The sequence below is a fragment of the Saccostrea cucullata genome, unplaced genomic scaffold, assembly GCF_032062105.1.
Source record: "Saccostrea cucullata isolate Sc308-1 unplaced genomic scaffold, CSIRO_AGI_Scuc_v1 ctg5530, whole genome shotgun sequence".
NCBI classification, from domain to species: Eukaryota; Metazoa; Mollusca; class Bivalvia; order Ostreida; family Ostreidae; genus Saccostrea; species Saccostrea cuccullata.
This window is the reverse complement of record NW_026929521.1, coordinates 6,097-28,663: the sequence shown is the minus strand read 5'-3', so window position 1 is coordinate 28,663 and position 22,567 is coordinate 6,097. Positions and strand designations below refer to the sequence as shown.

Sequence of the window (22,567 nt, the reverse complement as noted above, 5' to 3'; positions counted from 1 at the left end):
TGGCTATAACTCCCTTGTTTTTCAACAAAACAGGATGGGATTAAGAACATAGACAGACATAATGGACTCCTACAAGAAGGTATGGTCATCATGCACGTGCGTGCACGTGCAATGAGTAAAAATAGTGTAGACAAGATGATATCATCATTACGCTCATGCAATCACATGCGCATGCCTGCATTGCTTAAATTTGAAACACTTGGTATACTTTTGGGAAAACGTTGTTTACGTCTTAAATGCATAGATTTTGCCTTCTTTAATGAAACTTACAGGGAATATGGCACGAAAAGGGAGTTGGGGAGCGTTTGGGGAACATCTGTAACGGTTCCCGTTACAATTCACTCTAAAAAAAGTTTTACTTGTTGCTTTTAAAATAAGATATTAGATTAAGAAAAACTAGTAATTATTAGTAATCCATTTAGTCAGAATAGCAAGTAAATGACTATCATTGTTAGTAATTGTAAACATAATTAGTAATAAGGATGAATTCAATTACTTATAAAATGATTTACTAAGTATAAATACTTAATAGGAATTATATTACTTAGTAAATGAACTACTCATTTTTACTATTTTTTAGTAAATCATTATTACTTAATTTAGAGATAATACTCTTTCTATGTACTAGGTTTTATGAATTATTACTAAGTAAATGTAATTCTGGAATTAATAGATATCTAGAATACTATTACTTAGGAGAATGCTAAGTAAATGAAATGCTTATCATATTTACTAAAATCGACATTATTTCTTTGTAATTGTTTTATTATATTTAGCAATAAAACATTTAATTCCAACATCAAAAGCCTTCTAAATTGAATAATTTGTATATTTTTAAGGACCATTTTAAAAATAGTTTAAACTTTCAAGTACTTAATACAGCATTTTAATTAGTATAACTTTTTTTTAACATGAAGGAATATTTAGAAGAAAGATAACTCCTCCTCACATACAATTAATATGACAATTTAAGAATTCAATCCTGATAGTAATTAGATTACCATTTTTAAGTAATTATTGGTATTGCAACTGCTTGATTCAATAAATAAATTATTGTTTTAAGTAAATCTATTGAATACAATTTAAACAAGATGTGTTTGTGAAACACTAATGCCCCCCATATGGCAAAATAGCAAAGGTTTCACTTTTCTTATATGCAAATTCAATATATTGGTATTTCTTGATATCTCAAAGGTCAAGGTCAAATGGTCAATGTTATTGGTATCTATTAATGAAAGGTCTTGCCACAAAAATACATATCTGAAATATGAAAGCACTAGCCCCCACCCTTCAGAAATTATGGTCAAGTTTACCAACTTTGAAATGTAGATCAAACTCCATGGTCAAGGACAAAGTGTCAGATTTGGTGGTACCCAAAGAAAGGTCTTGTCACAAGGGTGAAATATGTAAAGTATGAATGCACTAACCCCAACCTTTGTAAAGTTAAAGTCAAGGTTTGCTTTTTAAAAGTGGGTCAAACTCCAAGGTCAATGTCAAAGGGCCAAAGTTCTTGGTATCCAATGAATGGTCTTCTCACAGGAATTATATATATGTAAGTATGAAAGCCCTATCCCTTATCGTTCAAAAGTAATGGCCAAGGTTAAAGTTTTTTTCACAAGGATTGGAATCTCTAAGGTCAAGGTCAAATGGTCATGGTTGTTGTTATCTAATGAAAGGTCTTTCAACAAAGAGTATATATGTGAGGTATTAATGTCCTGGTAGTCACTGTTAAAAAGATATGGCTAAAGAAAAAGTTTGGAATTTGTAAAAGTGGGTCAAATTCCAAGGTCAAGGTCAAATTCGGCGATACTCAAAGATAGGTCTTGTCAAAAGGAATGGACATGTGAAATATGCAAGTCATAGCTCAGCTAAATCAAAAGTTATGGGCAAGGTTAAAGTTTTTGCGGACAAACAGAGAAACGGACAGAGAGAGAGACAGACAGATGGACACGACAAAAACTATATACCCCCGAAAATTCGTTTACGGGGGCAAAAAAAAATATATAGTAATTAGACTACCAGATTTAAGTAATTTGTTCTGCCGCTGCCCTGAATCCTCCTTGATACAGTAAATAATTTATTGTTTTAAGTAAAACAATTAAATATAGCAATTTACAAATATTTTAGTAATAGCTAGTAATTAGTGGTAAACTGTAAGTAAAACCCTAGTAATATGTTATTACTTACATACACAAATTTAAGTAAATATAAATTACTAAGTAAAACTTTTTTTTAGAGTGTTAGCACTAGTTCTTTTTTCTTCTTATTTCTTCTCCGGTACTTTTTTGTCCGGAAGTGTTCTCAGAAACTGTTCACCAAACTAAGTTAAAACCTTTTTAGGGTTAGTAGGCATGTTGTGTAGATGTGCTGAACGAAGGTCATTTTGCGCGCATTCGCATGCACGTGCGGGCGCGTGCAATGAGTAAAATGACTGATATATTTAATATGGTTGTAACTTTTATATTTTTTGATAAAATGTTTTGAAACTCATTATATAAAGATATATAAGATGTGTAGATAAGATGACATGGTCAAATTTGCATGAACTCACGCGCATGCACGTGCGCTTTGCTCTGATTGGCTGAAACAGAAAGCTTAATATCTTTTTTGTTTTATGATGAAATGCTTTGAAATTTATAACATAGACATGCATTAGGATGTACTACAATATGATATATAAAATTTTTCATGAAATCACGCGCATACACGTGCGCTACAATCTGATTGGCTGAAACTTTAAATGACTATAACTCCTTTGATTTTCAACCAAACAGCATGAGATTTAGAACATAGATAGACATAAAGAACTCCTACAAGATGGTATGGTCACCATTCACATGCATGCACGTGCGTGTACATATGCTTTGCTCTGATTGGCTGAAACAAAAATCTCAATATCTTTTCTGTTTTTTTTACAAAATGCTTTGAAATTTAAAACATAGGCATACTTTAAGATGTCCTACAATATGATATATAATAATTGTAATGAAAACACGCGCATGCACGTGCGCTGCAATCTGATTGGCTTAAACTTTAAATGGCTATAACTTCCTTGTTTTTCAACCAAACAGGATGGGATTAAGAACATAAACAGACATATTGGACACCTACAAAAAGGTATGGTCATCATGCACGTGCGTGCACGTGCAATGAGTAAAAAGTGTAGACAAGATGATATCGTCATTACGCTCATGCAATCACATGCGCACGCCTGCATTGCTTAAATTTGAAATACTTGGTATACTTTTGGGAAAACTTTGTTTACGTCTTAAATGCATAGATTTCGCCTTCTTTGATGAAACTTACAGGGAATATGGCACGAGAAGGGAGTTGGGGAGCGTTTGGGGAACATCTGTAACGGTTCCCGTTACAATTAGCACTAGTTCTTATTATTATTATTATTATTTTTCTTCCTGGGAAAATTTTGTCCGCGAGTGATCTTGTAAACTACACATCCGACTTAGGTGAAACCTTTTTAGGGTAAGTAGGCATATTATGTAGATTTGCGGAATCAAGGTCATTTTGCGCGCACGTGCTTGCAAGAGCGCGCACGTGCAAAACTTAAAATGACCAATATATAATGGATATAACCGTAACTTCTCTATTTTATGACGAAATGTTTTAAAACTTATAATGTAAGGATATATTAGTAGTATGCACAAGATGACATGGTCAAAATAGCAAGATCGCACGCGCATGCACGTGTGCTTCGCTCTGATTGGCTGAAACTAAAGTCTCAATATCTTTTTTGTTTTTTGATAAAATCATTTGAAATTTTGAACATAGTCATACATTAGGGAGATCTACAGCCTGTAATATAAGATTTTTCATGAAAGCATGTGCATGCACATGTGCTTGCAAGAGCTCGCACGTGCAACACGAGAAATGTGCAATATTATTGATACAGACGTAACTATTAAAATTATTGATGAAATGCTTTGAAACTCATTTTATAAGTATATATTAGTAGTATGCTCAAGATGACATGGGCAAAATAGCAAGATCGCACACGCATGCACGTGTGCTTCGCTCTGATTGGCTGAAACTAAAGTCTCAATATCTTTCTTGTTTCTTGCCATAATCCTTTGAAATTTTGAACATAGACCTACATTATGAAGATCTACAGCATGATATATAAGAATTTTCATGAAAGCATGCGCATGCCCGCGTGCTGAAATCCGATTGGCTGAAACTTTAAACGGCTATATCTACTTTGTTTTTTGACGAAATGCTTTGAAATTTAAAACATTGTCATGCATTAGGACATCCTACAATATGATATAGAAAAAAATCATGAAATCACGCGCATGCACGTGTGCTGCAATCTGATTGGCTTAAACTTGAAATGGCTATAACTCCCTTGTTTTTCAACCAAACAGGATGGGATTTAGAATATAGATAGATGTAAGGGACTCCTACAAGAAGGTATGGTCATCATGCACGTGCACGCACGTGCGTGCATTTGGAACGAGTGAAATGAAAAATACACTTGAAAGAGTGATTTTTCATACTTTTGGACTGAATGCTTTAATATATTGTATATTAAAATAGGTAGATAGTGTAGACAAGATGATATGATCATAACGGACATGCATTCACATGCGCACGGGTGCAATGCTAAAATTTGAATATAATTGGTGTCCTTCTGAGAAAACGTTGTTAAAGTCAAAATGCACAGAGTTTGTCTTATTTAATGAAGCTTACAGGGAATATGGCACCAAAAAGGAGTTGGGGAGCGTTTGGGGAACATCTGTAACGGTCCCCGTTACAATTAGCACTAGTTATTATTATTATTATTATTTTTTTTCTTATTTGTTCTCCGGTACTTTTTTGTCCGCGAGTGTTCTCAGAAACTGTTCACCCAACTGACCTAAAACCTTTTTAGGGTTAATAGGTGTGTAGTGTAGGTGTGCGGAACGAAGGTCATTTTGCGCGCATACGCCTGCACGTGCTGGCGCGTGATATGAGTTAAATGACTAATATATTTAAGATAGCCATAACTTTAACATTTTTCGATGAAATGCTTTGAAACTCATTATATAAAGATATATTAATAGTATAGATAATGTGACACTGTCAAATTTGCATGAACTCACGCGCATGCACGTGTGCTTCGCTCTGATTGGCTAAAACAAAAACTCAGTATCTTCTCTGTTTTTTGAAGAAATGCTTTGAAATTCAAAACATAGTCATGAATTAGTATATCCTACAATATGATATACAAAAAATTTCATGAAATCACGCGCATGCACGTGTGCTGCAATCTGATTGGCTGACACTTTAAATGACTATATCGCCTTTGTTTTTTGTCGAAATGCTTTGAAATTTGAAACATAGTCATACATTAGGATGCCCTGCAATATGATATACAAAAAATTTCAAGAAATTACGCGCATGCACGTGTGCTGCAATCTGATTGGCTGAAACTTTAAATGACTATATCTCCTTTGTTTTTTGACGAAATGCTTTGAAATTTAAAACATAATCATTCATTAGGATATCCTACAATGCGATATAGAAAAATAATCATGAAATCACGCGCATGCACGTGTGCTGCAATCTGATTGGCTGAAACTTGAAATGGCTATAACTCCCTTGTTTTTCAACCAAACAGGATGGGATTCAGAACATAAATAAATATAAGGGAGTTCTACAAGAAGGTATGGTCATCATGCACGTGCACGCACGTCGTGCATTTGGAACGAATGAAATTAGAAATACACTTGAATGAGTGATTTTTAATACTTTTGGACTGAATGCTTTCACATATAGTATATTACATGGAATATGGAACTAAAAGGGAGTTGGGGAGCGTTTGGGGAACATCTGTAACGGTTCCCGTTACAATTAGCACTAGTTATTATGTTCCCCAAACGAAGTTGGGGAACATATTGTTTTTACTCTGTTTCTTATTATTATTATTATTATTCCTGGGAAAATTTTGTCCTCGAGTGATCTTGTAGACAACACATCCGAGTAAGGTAAAATGTTTTTAGGGTCAGTAGACATGTTATGTAGATTTGCCGAACAAAGGTCATTTTGCGCGCACGTGCTTGCAAGAGCGCGCACGTGCAACACGAAAAATTACGATTTAATTGATATCGGCGTAACTTTTTACATTTTTGATGAAATGCTTTGAAACTCATAATATAAGGATATATTAGTAGCATAGACAATAAGACATGGTCAAAATAGCAATATCTCACGCGCATGCACGTGCGCTTCGCTCTGATTGGCTGAAACTAAAGTCTCAATATCTTTCTTGTTTTTTGATGAAATCCTTTGAAATTTTGAACATACCCATGCATTAGGATATCCTACAAAATGACATATAAAAATTATCATGAAAACACGTGCATGCACGTGCGCTGCAATCTGATTGGCTGAAACTTTAAATAGCTATAACTCCCTTGGTTTTCAACCAAACAGGATGTGATTTGGAACATAGATAGATATAATAGACTTCTACAAGAAGGTATGGTCACCATGCACATCCATACACGTGCGTGTACGTGCGCTGCAATCTGATTGGTCGAAACTTTAAATAGCTATAACTCCCTTAGTTTTCAATTAAACAGGATGAGATTTGGAACATAGATAGATATAATGGACTTCTACAAGAAGGCTTGATCACCATGCACATCAATACACATGCGTGAACGTACGCTGCAATCTGATTGGCTGAAACTTAAATCAGCTATAACTCCCTTGGTTTTCAACCAAACGGAGTGGGATTTAGAACATAGATAGATGTAATGGACTTCTACAAGAAGGTATGTCACCATGCTCATGTATGCACGTGCGTGCACGTGAAATGAATAAAATCAAAAATACACTTGAATGAGCGTATTCTTTAATACTTTTGGATTAAAATACTTTAATATTTAATATATTAAAATATACAGATTGTGTAGAAAAGATGATATGGTCATTACGCACATGCATTCACATGCGCACGCGTGCAGTGCTAAATTTGAATGAACTTGGTACCCTTCTGGGTAAACGTTGTTAAAGTCTCAAATGCATAAAGTTTGTCTTATTTAATGAAGCTTACAGGGAATATGGCACCAAAAGTGAGATGGGGAGCGTTTGGGGAACATCTGTAACGGTCCCCGTTACAATTAGCACTAGTTATTATTATTTTTCTTCTTCCTGGGCACTTTTTTGTCCGCGAATGATCTCGTAAACTATACATCCGACTAAGGTGAAATGTTTTTAGGGTCAGTAGACATGTTATGTAGATTTGCCGAACGAAGGTCATTTTGCGCGCACGTGCTTGCAAGAGCGCGCACGTGCAACACGTGAAATGACCAATATAATTGATATAGCCGTAACTTTTCTATTTTTTGATGAAATGTTTTGAAACTCACAATGAAAGGATATATTAGTAGTGTTCACAAGATGACATGGTAAAAATAACAAGATCTCACGCGCATGCACGTGCGCTTCGCTCTGATTGGCTGAAACTAAAGTCTCAATATCTTTCTTGTTTTTCGACAGAATGTTTTGAAATTTTGAACATAGTCATATATTAGGGAGATCTACAGCCTGATATATAAGAATTTTCATAAAAGCATGCGCATGCCCGTGTGCTTGCAAGAGCACGCACGTGCAAAACGAGAAATGTCCAATATAATTGATATAGACGTAACTTTTCAATTTTTTTATGAAATGCTTTGAAACTCATAATATAAGGATACAATAGTATTATAGACAAGACAGAATGTTCAAAATATCAAGATCTCACGCGCATGCACGTGCACTTCTCTCTGATTGGCTGAAACTAAAGTCTCAACATCTTTCTTGTTTTCCGACAGAATCCTTTGAAATTTTCAACATGCTTATACATAATGAAGATCTACAGCATGATATATAAGAAATGCCATGAAAGCATGCGCATGCATGTGTGCTGCAATCTGATTGGCTGAAACATTAAATGCCTATAACTTTCTTAGTTTTCAACAAAACGGAATGAAATTTAGAATATGATTAGGTATGATGGATTCCTACATTATAGTACTTTCATAATTAAATGCCCGGAACATGCATGCATGCACGTGCGCACGCGAAATATGCAAAATTACCAATATGTTTGAAAAACAGTAGCATGTATATTTTAAAGATTTTTTTTATTCATTCCCACAAAATATAGGTATGTTAATAGTTTAGACAATATGCCATGATCATCTTGCATGTGCATGCACGTGCTTGCGCGTACAGTGCGTTAAATGACACATAGTTGATATCATTGTAGCTTTTATAATTCTTTGATGAAATCCTTCGATACTGATCTTATTTTAAAAATGTCGTACAGGAATTATGCACAAAAAGGGAGTTGGGGAGCGTTTGGGGAACATCTGTAACGGTCCCCGTTACAATTAGCACTAGTTATTATTATTATTATTTTTTTTCTTATTTCTTCTCCTGTACTTTTTTTGTCCGCGAGTGTTCTCAGAAACTGTTCACCCAACTGAGCTAAAACCTTTTTAGGGTTAATAGGTGTGTAGTGTAGGTGTGCGGAACGAAGGTCATTTTGCGCGCATACGCACGCACGTGCGTGCGCGTGAAATGAGTGAATTGACTGATATACTTAAAATAGCTATTACTTTTACATTTTTTGATGAAATGATTTGAAACTCATTATATAAAGATATATTAATACTATTGATAATGTGACACTGTCAAATTAGCACGAACTCACGCGCATGCACGTGCGCTTCGCTCTGATTGGCTAAAACAAAAATCTCAGTATCTTCTCTGTTTTTTGATGAAATGCTTTGAAATTCAAAATATAGTCATGAATTAGGATATCCTACAATATGATATAGAAAAAATTTCATGAAATCACGCGCATGCACGTGTGCTGCAATCTGATTGGCTGACACTTTAATTGACTATATCGCCTTTGTTTTTTGTCGAAATGCTTTGAAATTTAAAACATAGTCATACATTAGGATGCCCTGCAATATGATATACAAAAAATTTCAAGAAATTACGCGCATGCACGTGTGCTGCGATCTGATTGGCTGAAACTTTAAATGACTATATCTCCTTTGTTTTTTGACGAAATGCTTTGAAATTTAAAACATAGTCATACATTAGGATGCCCTGCAATATGATATACAAAAAATTTCAAGAAATTACGCGCATGCACGTGTGCTGCAATCTGATTGGCTGAAACTTTAAATGACTATATCTCCTTTGTTTTTTGACGAAATGCTTTGAAATTTAAAACATAATCATTCATTAGGATATCCTACAATGCCATATAGAAAAATGATCATGAAATCACGCGCATGCACGTGTGCTGCAATTTGATTGGCTGACACTTGAAATGGCTATAACTCCCTTGTTTTTCAACCAAACAGGATGGGATTCAGAACATAAATAAATATAAGGGACTCCTACAAGAAGGTATGGTCATCATGCACGTGCACGCACGTGCGTGCATTTGGAACGAATGAAATTAGAAATACACTTGAATGAGTGATTTCTAATAATTTTGGACTGAATGCTTTCACAAATAGTATATTACAGGGAATATGGAACTAAAAGGGAGTTAGGGAGCGTTTGGGGAACATCTGTAACGGTTCCCGTTACAATTAGCACTAGTTATTATTATTATTCTTTTTTTTCTTCTTTGTTCTCCGGTACTTTTTTGTCCGCGAGTGTTCTCAGAAACTGTTCACCCAACTGAGCTAAAACCTTTTTAGGGTTAATGGGTGTGTAGTGTAGGTGTGCGGAACGAAGGTCATTTTGCGCGCATACGCATGCACGTGCGTGCGCGTGCAACACGTGAAATGACTTGTATACTTAATATAGCTATAACTTTTACATTTTTTAATGAAATGATTTGAAACTCATTATATAAAGATATATTAATAGTGTAGATAAAGTGACTTTGTCAAATTAGCACGAACTCACGCGCGTGCACGTGCGCTTCGCTCTGATTGGCTGAAACAAAAATCTCAATATCTTTTCTGTTTTTTGACGAAATGCTATGAAATTTAAAACATAGGCATACTTTAGGATGTTCTACAATATGATATATAGAAATTGTCATGAAATTACGCGCATGCACGTGCGCTGCAATTTGATTGGCTAAAACTTTAAATGGCTATAACTCCCTTGTTTTTCAACCAAACAGCATGGGATTTAGAACATAAACAGACATAATGAACTCCTAGAAGAAGTTATGGTCATCATGAACATGCTTGCACGTGCATGAACGTGCGCTTCGCTCTGATTGGCTGAAACAAAATTCTCAATATCTTTTTTGTTTTTTGACGAAATGCTTTCAAATTTAAAATAAAGGCATGCTTTACGATATCCTACAATATGATATATATTAATTTTCATCAAATCACGCGCATGCACGTGCGCTGCAATCTGATTGGCTTAAACTTTAAATGGCAATAACTCCCTTGGTTTTCAACCGAACAGGATGGGATTCAGAACATAGATAGACATTATAGACTCCTACAAAAGGGTATGGTCATGATGCACATGCATGCACGTGCGTGCACTTGAAATGAGTAAATTACAAATACACTAGATTAAACATATTTTTGGATTAAATGCTGTAATATTTAGTATATCAAAATGTATGATTAGTGTAGACAAGATGATATGGTCATTACGCACATGCATTCAAATGCGCATGCATGCAATGCTGAAATTGATTACTTCTGGGAAAACTTTGTTAAAATCTTAAATGTATCGCGTTTGTCTTATTTAATGAAGCTTACAGGGAATATGGCACAAAAGGGAGTTGCGGAGCGTTTGGGGAACATCTGTAACGGTTCCCGTTACAATTAGCCCTAGTTTTTATAGAGAAAATTTTTTAATGAATTAAACATTATTTCCCGAAAGCTAATGCAAGTGCTCAGTCGGGCCGCAATTAATCAGTCTGTTTGGAGTGAGCAAACAAACACCAATTTCTAAAGATGGCTTCATCATAAATGTAGAAATTATAGATTTATTACAGAAATTGATAGATGTCAATAATTTTAATAACGGTAAACAGTATATATGTTTTTTTGAAAATGTAAAATGCAGTACGAAACAGATTGATATTCATCTTATCCGAACTGAAAGACCGATCTCCACGTCCCACACTGGGATTAGAACTAGCGACGTATGGATCATCTCTGTACTTCGCGACTTAAGAGCAGGCGCGCTAAACTTTTCTGCACTACGCGGACATCTCGTGTAGCTAAAAAGTTAAATATTTCTCAATTCATTCAGGTCTCTCCTTATTCCCGATCATAACAAGGAGCACACGGCGGGTGAAACTGGGCGGCAGTAGATGCTCACTTCTCCATGGCACTTGATTTACCTCTGATGTTTTGAGGTCCGTATTTGCTCTGCTCCTATTTTGCATTATTTTATTGACTTTTGAACTTGAATACTGTTCGTTATCTACATACATTTCACTTTAGAAAATTATTTACTTGTTAAAAATTAAATCACTGCACTCGCAAAAATTACTCACCGATTCTACAACTATCGTAGATAACCCCTTCCGTAATAAATTCGATAAGTACATAAAGTCTTTTTTCCCATTTTCTAAACTGTATTAGTGGGACTTCATTTGTCTAACCTGCGTCGCCGAATGCGCAACGTGTCCTTTGGTAACCCAATGTGCTACTTCATTTGACCGGAGGGGGTCGGTTCGCCGGCGTACATGTACGCAGATCTCGCCAGTTTGCAAGTAATCAAGGGCCAAGTGGCGCTAGCACTTGTCATGGTTTCATGTAATGATAGAGTTACAATTGAAACTCAAAATCAAATTGATAATCTTAAATCCTTTACCGTTTTCCTTGATGTCTGTACCAAAGAAAAGGTATACAATCAAAATTCCGAACAAATATTGATCATCTCTAATTTATGTTCTTTACGCAGTCCTTTCATTCAAATTTTCTCTACTTCAGAACACAAAAAACAAAGTTAACTCCCTTTTACTCCTCTTCTATACATGAAAGTCCAATTAAAAGAGGTTTGGTGAATTCCTCTACACCTCCACGAGTGTAAAATGTGATTGATTGATTGATTTTGTTCTTTAACATATTGGTCAAGAATTTTACTCCTAAAAAGATGTTACCATAGAATGCTTCAGGTTTCTACTCGGCAGTCAGTGCTATTGAACAGTGAGTGTTCGTTATCATGTCAACGCCTAGTGACATGGGACATCCGTTTTTAAGGTCACCGAAACATCCCAAAAATTCTTATCAAAGTGTGGAACACATTGGAAAGGGTCAGTTGATACCTATTTCTTATCGACTTAGGTTGTGCGCGGCCATGATTCGAACACAAGACCTTCTGATCACAGAGAAAGCGCTTTACCGACAGAGCTGCGGTTTGTATATTCTGAAAATATACGATGGTCAGTCTCTTGAATCAATGAAACAAAATTAATCATGTACCGACATATTCTTGGACGTCTACAAACCTAAGATGAAAGAAAATTGAACACATACTAGCTAAATCAAGTGCTTTTGAGTTTAGTATTATTTCATTTAAAACGATAATTTGCCGCCTCTGTTATTATTACAATATTTTTGGGAAGGGATAATTTTTTTTTCTTCAAGAATATCTAAGGCTATATAATTTTGTTGTGGAAAAAACCAAACAAACCAAAAAATCATTATTACATTCAAATTTTATCTTCCTTTTTAAAACAAGAGGCCCACGGGCCTTATAGGTCACCTGAGTATCGTGTAACATCTTTCAACCAATTAAAATTGCTTCTTGTTTTAAACCAGAGGCCATGAAATTCACAATTAACAATTTTGAAAGAGACACCATTGCTTATCATAATTATAAACTTAGCAAAATACATTACTTAATACCCAGAGGTAGATCAGAGTAACAAAGAGAAAATGCACTTCCACTTTATGACCAGTTTTGCACCTCAACCCAAAGCAACCACTGACCCTTGGGCCACATATTTCAAAATTTTGCAAATTTTATCTTAAAATGGTTGATTAATACTAAAGAGCAGATTTCAAGGCATTAACTTATTTTCAGACTATGTAACCCCCCCCCCTCGACCCAGGGAGCATAAAAAATAACCATTTTGCTAGATGCACCTTTCTTCATCATAAATATATACATGTATACTTGGATCATTGGCATAAAACCCAGGAGCAAAGGAAAAGATTTTCAAAGAATTAATGCATTTTCACTATATGATCAATAGAGCCCCGTACAAACACGAGAACCCCAGACCCTGGGGCCATCAAATTCACAACTTTGGAAGTGACACTCTTGCTCATCATAACTATATACTTAGTTAGTTTATTTAATACCCAGAAGCAGAGAAGATTTTTCAAAGAATTAATGCATTTTCACTGTATGATCAATAGAGCCCCGCCCTAGCACCAGAACCCCTGACCCTCGGGCCATAAAATTCACAATTTTGGAAGTGGCACTCTTGCTCATCATAACTGTGTGCTTAGTTAGTTATGTTAATACCCAGAAGCAGAGAAGAAGATTTTCAAAGAAATAATGCATTTTCACTATGATCAATAGATCCCCGCCCTAACACCAGAACCCCTGACCCTGGGGCCATGAATTTCAGAATTTTGGCAGAGGACTCAATGCTCCAATATATTCACGCCAACAATTTGCCTGTTTGATGTCCAGGAGTAAAGAAGAAGATTTTTAAAGATTGCAGTGACTCTGGTGGTTTTTTAACAATTTACAATTTTTGTCCCCCTTTACCCATAGATGCTATATACCAAATTTGGTTGAAATTGGTTCTTTGGTTTCAGAGAAGAAGCTGAAAATGTTGAAAATGTTCAAATGTTAACACACGACGGACGAAAACGGATAGCAATAGGTCACCTGAGTTACTCAGGTGACCTAAAAATATTCAAACCTAATCTGTTGAAAGTCTGCCAAGTTAACGTTTTATTTGAGACAAAGATAGTACTTCAGGGTCTCTGACGGTCATTGCTTGAGGGTATGTATACATGGACATTTGCAAAATTTGGAATGACAATAAACGATGTGTTAAATTTGGTCTACCAATATAATATAGATGAAGAAACCCCTTCGTAAATGGAAGACAAAATGAATTTATCATCAAACATAAAAAGATTTTTTTGAAGTTAAACAGATACCTTGAAATGAGCAAACAATTCCGAAGAGAAGGAATTTGTAATTTTTATTAACGTACAAGATAAGTATTTGTTCAACGATCCCTCAACCGACAATTAAAAGGAAAATTGTGAGAAGAGCCAGCAGCAGAAGAGACGACAGTGGATGACGATATCGAGAGAAGATTAATCCAAAACAGTACAACTGCTCATATGAGCTCAGCCTCCATGTCTCCAAAAGAATTATAGATGACACCTGGTCAACGATGTCAGATTTCTGCCAAAGAGTGGAACCTACACGGGAAGTAAGTTCTTTGATAATCCTAATAAGGTAAAGGAATAACATGACATGTTGAAGAAAAGTCATGTCAAATGAGCAAAGTTTATGTCAGGTGTGCAAGGGGGTAAGTCAGTTGGGAATGAATTAAAACAAAATTCATTCCTAAAGGTAATGATGACAAGAATTACGACTATTAATAAGAGACATGGGGAACTTGAATAATTGCGGGTAAAACTTGAAACAATGAATGACTCAAAACCTAATCTTATAGAGCGCTGTTTCATTATGTACATGTATTAGCTGCTTTATTACGTATTATATATAAAAATTACTTTTCAACAACTTACACAGTAGATACCACAGACACCTGAAGTGTGGATAAAAAAATGTTAGAGTTTATATCTCAAAAATATATAATTTCCCCGTCAAACATATATCCATATGTCGTTTCATGCAAGTATATTGTACTTTTTCACACCTCTAAAGAATGGCCTTATACGGTATAAGAAAAATACACAAGGTAAGAAACAAAAACTGTGATTAAACAGAGGGGTTCCCTTCTTCGAGACAAAATTTCAAACTTAATAATAGTGCTGTACCTATCATAATTTTGAAAGCACTCTGTCAGTTTGGAGTCGCCTGTCTGATTGGTTAACTGTGACACAGTTTAAATCTTTAACCAGTCAGAGAAGGCGAAACAGAGGTGCGACTCTAAAACCTCCTCCTCACTTTTATTCACACTTCAGGTGCCTGTGTAGACACAGGAAGAAGTTCAAAATAAGAAATGTAACGTTTAGGCTATTTCAGACACGAATGACTCGTACAAGGAACGATTAAATCGTACCTAAAAGTATGCAGTTGAAATAACGTACAAATGTGAACTTCACTTAATCTAACGGACATGATTGGTTTATGTCAACATATAGTTTCTGCAAATGAGTCTCGTATGATATGTAAGCCTGCCATTGATGATCACATAAGAAAGGAAACCTTACTGATCAGAAATACTTTTCACATTTGAAAGTACATCTCTTTCTTTCAACGGTGCCATCTGTTGCAATGCTGAGCTTGAAGAGTCACCATTTCTATTTACTACCGAGACTCCATTCCATTAACAGATTTTTTAGCCGGGCTTATTGCTCAAAGAGCAATTGCCGGCTTATGTGATCCTGTTCAAGGCAGGATGTTCACCCAATAGTCGCCATTTTAAAGTTACGTGCAAAAATATAGTTCTTACTCTCAACCGCTTTTGAGATAATACAAACGCTAAATAAAGCAACAAAAATAAAACGAAGTTTTATCTGTATAAATAAACATTTGTAGTAATGACTTTGAAAACTCCAGTCCTAAGTCAAAGAACAAAGTTCATTAGCGTAGGGATTTTTGATAATCAGTGTTATCGTAGTTCTCTACACATACGAGGTAAAGCAGGAGAGGGAACCAGACTGGCCTGTTTGTTTACATTCAGCTGCGGTACCAGATTAATCCTGATTCTGACAAAATCGGACCGTGGTATTAGGATTGAAAAACTCACTGTCAGTGTCTTATCATTTATATTGATAGTTTTAAAATAATTTTTTCATCAGAATATAAACGCAGACCTGCCAAGTGACCCGCATTCGGTGGGTCACACCCGCAACATTGACCTCTCACCCCCCACTCATAATGACCCGCGGCGTGTCATTGTTTTCACCCGCAAAATCAATCATCCCAATTTTTTGACCCAATATTAATTAAGCATGTTTGTCTCAATAAGAAAGATCTGAAATTCAAATTCATCCTAAAATTTCCGATTTGTGTTTTACAAATCGGATATGAACATCTTGTTTATTCAATGCACACAGATTAGTATCTTTGTTTGCCGAGGTGTTAAAAAAACTGTTAATTAGCCACAGGAAATCACTTCACGCTTGATCGCAGACTGACACAGCTGTACAGGTAATATGCCTGGAGCATGAGGGGATTATACGTAACCATTTGAAGGGGTATATACATGGTGAACCACATAGATTTAGAGGTTAATTAAATATCATTTTATTAAAAACAGAAATTAATTAATTAAATACAATGATATGATAAACATTGGGATCGTTTTTTAAAAACGAAAGTAAAAAAACGAAACTACAAAGCATAACTGATAACAGCTGATTTTATCAGCTCTCGTATATTGAAATTATTGTTAAGTGTAGTGGTTAAAAGAAAATGATATTAATTAAGATAAAGCAAAAGAGTCTAAAGTGAAGTATATTGAATTTCTCCCCCCCCCCCCCCTCCCAAAATGTAGCTAAAATGTTAAATGGCTATGACAAGGGAATACCCACTTGACAGTCACATCATGACTCTAACGATTTTAAGTTTTTGTTTGGGGTGTTAGGTATCCTTCATAATTTATTTTGTAGTATTTGATTCATTTAATTTTTTTTTTGTCAATTTTAATTGTAAAAAGAATGACCTCAGTACCCTGACTTTTTCAATAATTAATTTCTTTTCAACAAATAGCTTTTTTATTTCAATTTTTGCACATATATTTGGGCTAGTAACTTTTCACTTGGGGCTAGTAACTTTATAGCTGCCACTAGCCCGTGGGCTAGTAATTGATTTTTCTAATTGCACACCCCTGTTGTGTGTGTTTTAAAATTAATAATAGGAAATTAGATGGCACATATTTCTTACCACCACCCCCTGCAGCAGCAATTTTTCAATATTAATCTTTCAATGTAATGTCTAATTACAATTTTCTGATTGTGTAATATGTTGAAAATTAATCATTGTAGAATCTAACAAATGTTTCCCAGAAACTTTTTAAATTTTTAAAACTTTGCAAAAATTCTATTGGACTAAAAGTATCTGAATCTTACTATCAATCTGAAAGTGTTCTTATACAAGCAATTTTAAGTAACCTTTCCTAAGTAAAAATTAAGTCTGCAATAAAATATAACATATACATGCATGTGTTTGACTGTTTGCATTGATGCCTAAAAATTAGGGAGCATTTTGTTACTCAAACCTCAACAAAAATGTCGCCGTGCGCTATGACCCAACATTTCAATTCTGAATGTTGGGTCATGACCCCCCACAGCATCAATTTTGGTTGGCAGGTCTGATAAACGTGATTCATGTAAGAAATCCACTCTACTCTGTAAATGAGCCCGGCTCTCTGTACTTCTGAGTACTTTGATTTTTTATAAAGATCGAGATCAAAGATGTCCTTCCCGTGGCTCGAGAACACTATAATCACTTTTTTTCATTTTGTGAATTTTAAAATCTTGCAAGACCTATATCCTACTAACTGAAAAAGTCATTTTACACTGTAATGATTTGTGGTAACTATAAACGTTAAGAAGACCAAGAATGCGGGTTAAATGGAATAATCTGCCCCCCCCCCCTTGTCTGAGTTGAAATAGACTCACCCAAAAGGGGTATATATAAGAACGCGCTGAGAGTTTCAGGGTCTGTCAGTCGTTTGCGGAGCTGCAAAGACGAAGCAGTAGAAGAATTTGGGTAAGAATAAGAAAAGGTGAAATAAAAGAAATTAGAATACATTGCACCAGTGGCAAGAAACCCGGGGAATTGAGGCGAGATACTGGGGCCTGTAGATCTGCATAAGAACGAAACTCCTAGTATCCGCCATCAATAGGAACCTGGGGCAAGGTACACGGTGCTTTGTTTAACCAAGTCATAATTTAACCACGCCTGTATATATTTTGTGATTAAAGAAATTAAAGAATAACCCAGATAGGTTAAATTGTTAGGGAAAATTGTTATATTGTAAATATTTAAATCATTAGATCAAATACTCAGATAGAGTAACTCAGTTAGAGTAAGCCTATAAGAACCCAAACGCAGGGGTACACGTTACAATACCATAGGAATCTTTTTTTTTCAAGACTCCAGTACAGGGCCAGAACAAGTGAAATTTAATTCCATATACTATAGTGATGATTCAAGTCGGTTCTAATGATGATAACCCCAACCCAGATGAAGGATTAGGCCACAGGTGTATCAAGGTTTACAATAAGATATACATACACAAATTCATTTAAAATCTTCTCAAGAGCAGGAAAGCGAGAGGTCATATTTCTCTTAAATCATTCACATGTAGTGTACATTTAAGTTTGTTAAAATCATAACCCTTTGGTGAAGGGCAGTGCTTCAATTAGGGAACAAATTTCTTCAAAGGAATACATAGAATACAACTTGAATAAAGAAAGCCAGGATCAGTCGTAACACTATGGAAGTGTAGATTTCAATTTGTTCAAATCACGACCACCGGGGGTTGGGTAAGTTAACTAAAGGCCAATATTTACATGTACGTAGGAAGAGCACTAGGCAATCCTCGGCTGACTCCGCTACGCCATTCATAGTGTGCAAGGTACGAGCCACCCGAGGAGTTCCGAGTGTAGGAAGAGAACAGGAATAGAAATTAAAGCAATCCCGTATTTCCTCGGGTGAGTGATGTTGCTCATAGACCTCTTCATAAAAAACAAGAAATCTTTTTAAAATATCGTTAAAGTTTAATCTTTGATTTTTTTATCAGTGATATCCAGAACATGTGTCAGTACTAACTTGTCACCCTCTGTACCTGAAACGTAAAAAAAGAAATATTTATTTTCAATATAAGAGATTAAATGTGAAATTGTTTAATTAAGTAGACGAAAAATAATGAAACATGTTATTAGACAGGGACGCACGTGTGTGGCAATCAAAAGCAAGAGAGATAACAAAAACACCCCGACTTGGTATTAAAGTTATCGCTCATGAGGACTGCCCTTTTCTTAGATAAGGAAATAAAACTAAAGGTGAGAAATGGAGTCCGCGGTCCCTCGGAGGAGACTGAGGTCCTGTGTCGCAGTAGGTGTTGTCATGAGGTCCATCATTGTTAATTAAAGCTTTGAATTAAGTCCCTAGTACAGTACCACTTAATCGGCAAGTGTTTTATACGAGTTAAAATTTTTAAAGGAACGTTAAACAAACAAACAAAAGATATGAAGAAGGTAAATTATACGGAAGCCTAATGTCCCCGTGACCTATGATTTCTTATCACTGGTTTTTACTGTTAAAAGAGCCGTCTGCGTGCCGTTATGTGCATTAGAGTCGTGGAGTAAGGCGTTGTTCTTACGTCGTGGGTTCGAATCCCACTGAGGGACGTGGGGACCGATTCTTTGGATGAGGCTGAACGTGTATAAATCGGTGTCCCCTGTCTTAGTACATACTGGCACTAAAAAATCCCTCGCTACTCAATTGACCTGAGTACCGAAAATCATAAATTTGCAGCTCTACACCGGCAAGTAGTGGCGTCTTAATGTGAGTGTAAAAATCGCAAGACTGGCGTAAAACAACAAACGAACTGTATATAAAGGTAACAGGCTTTACTTTTTAGGTCATCTGAGTAAACCCAGGTGACCTATTGCTATCCGTTTTCGTCCGTCGTCGTGTGTCGTGCGTCGTGTGTTAACATTTTAACATTTTCAGCTTCTTCTCTGAAACCACTGAACCAAATTCAACCAAATTTGGTATACAGCATTCTTGGGTAAAGTGGAACTAAAATTGTGAATTTTATGGTCCCGGCCCCCCTGGGGCCTGAGGGGTGGGGCCAAAACCACTAAAATTATTGCAATCTTTAAAAATCTTCTTTACTCCTGGACATCAAGCAGGCAAACTGTTGGCATGAATGTAATGTGCATTGAGTCCTCTACTAAAATTGTGAATTTCATGGCCCTAGGGTCAGGGGTTCTAGTGCTAGGGCGGGGCTATATAGATTATGTAGTGAAAATGCATGATTTCTTTGAAAATCTTCTTCTCTGCTCCTGGGTATTGAATAAATTAACCAAGCACATAGTTATGATGAGCAAGAGTGCGTCTTCCAAAATTGCTAATTTTATGACCCCAGGGTCAGGAACTCTGGTGTTAGGGCGGGGCTATATTGGTTATATAGTGAAAAAGCATTTATACTTTGAAAATCTTCTTCTCTTCTTCTGGGTATTAAATAAACTAGCTAAGTACATAATTATGATGAGCAAGAGTGCCTCTTTCAAAATTGTGAATTTTGTGGCCCCAGGGTCAGGGGTTCTGGTGTTAGGGTGGGGCCCTATTGATTATATAGTGAAAATGCATTTATTCTTTGGAAATCTTCTTCTCTGCTCCTGGGTATTAAATAAACTAACCAAGCACATAGTTATGATAAGCAAGAGTGCCTCATCCAAAATTGTGAATTTTATGGCCCCAGGGTCAGGGGTTCTGGTGTTAGGGAGGGGCTCTTAATTGATCATATAGTGAAAATGCATTAATTCTTTGAAAATCTTCTTCTCTGCTTCTGGGTATTAAATAAACTATGTAAGTAAATAGTTATGTTGATCAAGAGTGCCTCATCCAAAATTTTGAATTTTATGGTCCCAGGGTCAGGGGTTTTGGTGTTAGGGCGGGGCTCTATTGATCATATAGTGAAAATGCATTAATTCTTTGAAAATCTTCTTCTCTGCTTCTGGGTATCAAATAAACTATGTAAGTAAATAGTTATGTTGATCAAGAGTGCCTCTTCCAAAATTTTGAATTTTATGGCCCCAGGGTCAGGGGTTTTGGTGTTAGGGCGGGGCTCTATTGATCATATAGTGAAAATGCATTAATTCTTTTAAAATCTTCTGTGCTCCTGAGTATTAAATAAACTTAGTGCATAGTTATGATAAGCAAGAGTGCCTCATCCAAAATTGTGAATTTTATGGCCCGAGGGTCATGGGTTCAGGTGTTAGGGCGGGGCTCTATTGATTATATAGTTAAAATACATTAATACTTTGAAAATCTTTCCTTTGCTCCTGGGTTTTATGCCAGTGATCCAAATATATATATATATTCATGATGAAGAAAGGTGCACCTAGCAAAATGGTTATTTTTTATGCCCCCCCCCCCCGCTCCTTCCCAAGGTCGGCGGTGAGGGGGGGGTACAAATCTGAAAATAAATTAATGCTTTGAAATCTGCTCTTTGGTGTTAATCAACCATTTTATGATAAAATTTGCAAAATTTTGAAATATGTGGCCCCAGGATCAGTGGTTCCTTTGGGATGAGGTGCACAACTGGTTATAAAGTGGAAGTGCATTTTCTCTTAATGTTACTCTGATCTACCTCTGGGTATTAAGTAAATAGAGTAAGCATGCTAAGTCTATAATTATTATAAGCAATGGTACCTCTTTCAAAATTGTGAAATTGCGAATTTCATGGCCTCTGGTTTAAAACACGGACCAAATTTAATTGTTTGAAAGTTGTTGCACAATACTCAGGTGACCTATAAGGCCCGTGGGCCTCTTATTTATAAAGAGGTTTAACAGAAAGAAACTTACCCTCTCCGACAACATATAGCGTATCTGTCGGAGGGGTGGATGTTACACTCATATGCTGTGGGGCATCGCCTGCCTCCTCGTCCACAGTAGAAGTTAGCCAAGGCATAACCCGATCGACATCTTTTGTCTGGAACATCCTGTTTAGTTTCACAAAATTACAATTTTTATTAAAACATGACAGTCTTTATATGAACAATTTCAACATAGAGGTGCTTACATGCATATTGATTCTGTTCTATTATTTTTTTTTTTTTAATTCAGTTGAATTACTTTAGAATATTTTTTTTCTTAAAACCTGAAACGACAAGTTATGGAAACATAATACTGTTTAATATCAAATATTAATTGAATGAACATCATTAAAGAGTGACTGATTTTGACATATGCAAATGTGAGTGAGACTAATGCATAAATAGAAATGACTGTCACAGGGTTTTTTCTTGTGAAATAAAACAAACGCAATTTAAAGTATGTTTCTAACTATCGTTAAACAATACTAGAAAAATTTCCATACCTGACAAGTAGCCAGTGAAATTACTGTGAACAAGAACACAAAGAGCACGATCCACCTATCCATTATAAATTGCACGTAGTTTTCTATAAACTTTTGTTTCAAATTTCTATTGCACTTAAAAATTCACTAAACTGCTAACTACTTGTATATATAGGGTTCTTACCACACCTGGAATAGCCTTAAATTAGTTTTTCTTAAGGCCAATCCCAGATAATGCGTGTTAATCATGTCTGTAACATATGTTAATTTAAAAACAAATGGGAGAAACTGCGTCACTATTACTGCAAACATAAATCCGGTATATAAGCATAATGTGAACGTACCGTTCTTATCATGCAT

The 22,567-nt window shown here is 35.7% G+C and overlaps 1 protein-coding gene across 1 annotated transcript in view; it reads right to left on the bottom strand.

Moving 5' to 3' along the window:
- The window catches only part of LOC134281099 (uncharacterized), a 30,578-nt gene extending 8,011 nt beyond the window's left edge, over positions 1 to 22,567 (bottom strand). The window contains exons 1-3 of the mRNA XM_062763565.1: positions 22,552 to 22,567; positions 22,392 to 22,458; positions 21,715 to 21,851 (exon numbers count right to left, since the gene is read on the bottom strand). Coding sequence (XP_062619549.1) covers positions 21,715 to 21,851; positions 22,392 to 22,458; positions 22,552 to 22,567 — 220 coding nt within the window. The remainder of the gene's footprint in view (positions 1 to 21,714; positions 21,852 to 22,391; positions 22,459 to 22,551) is intronic.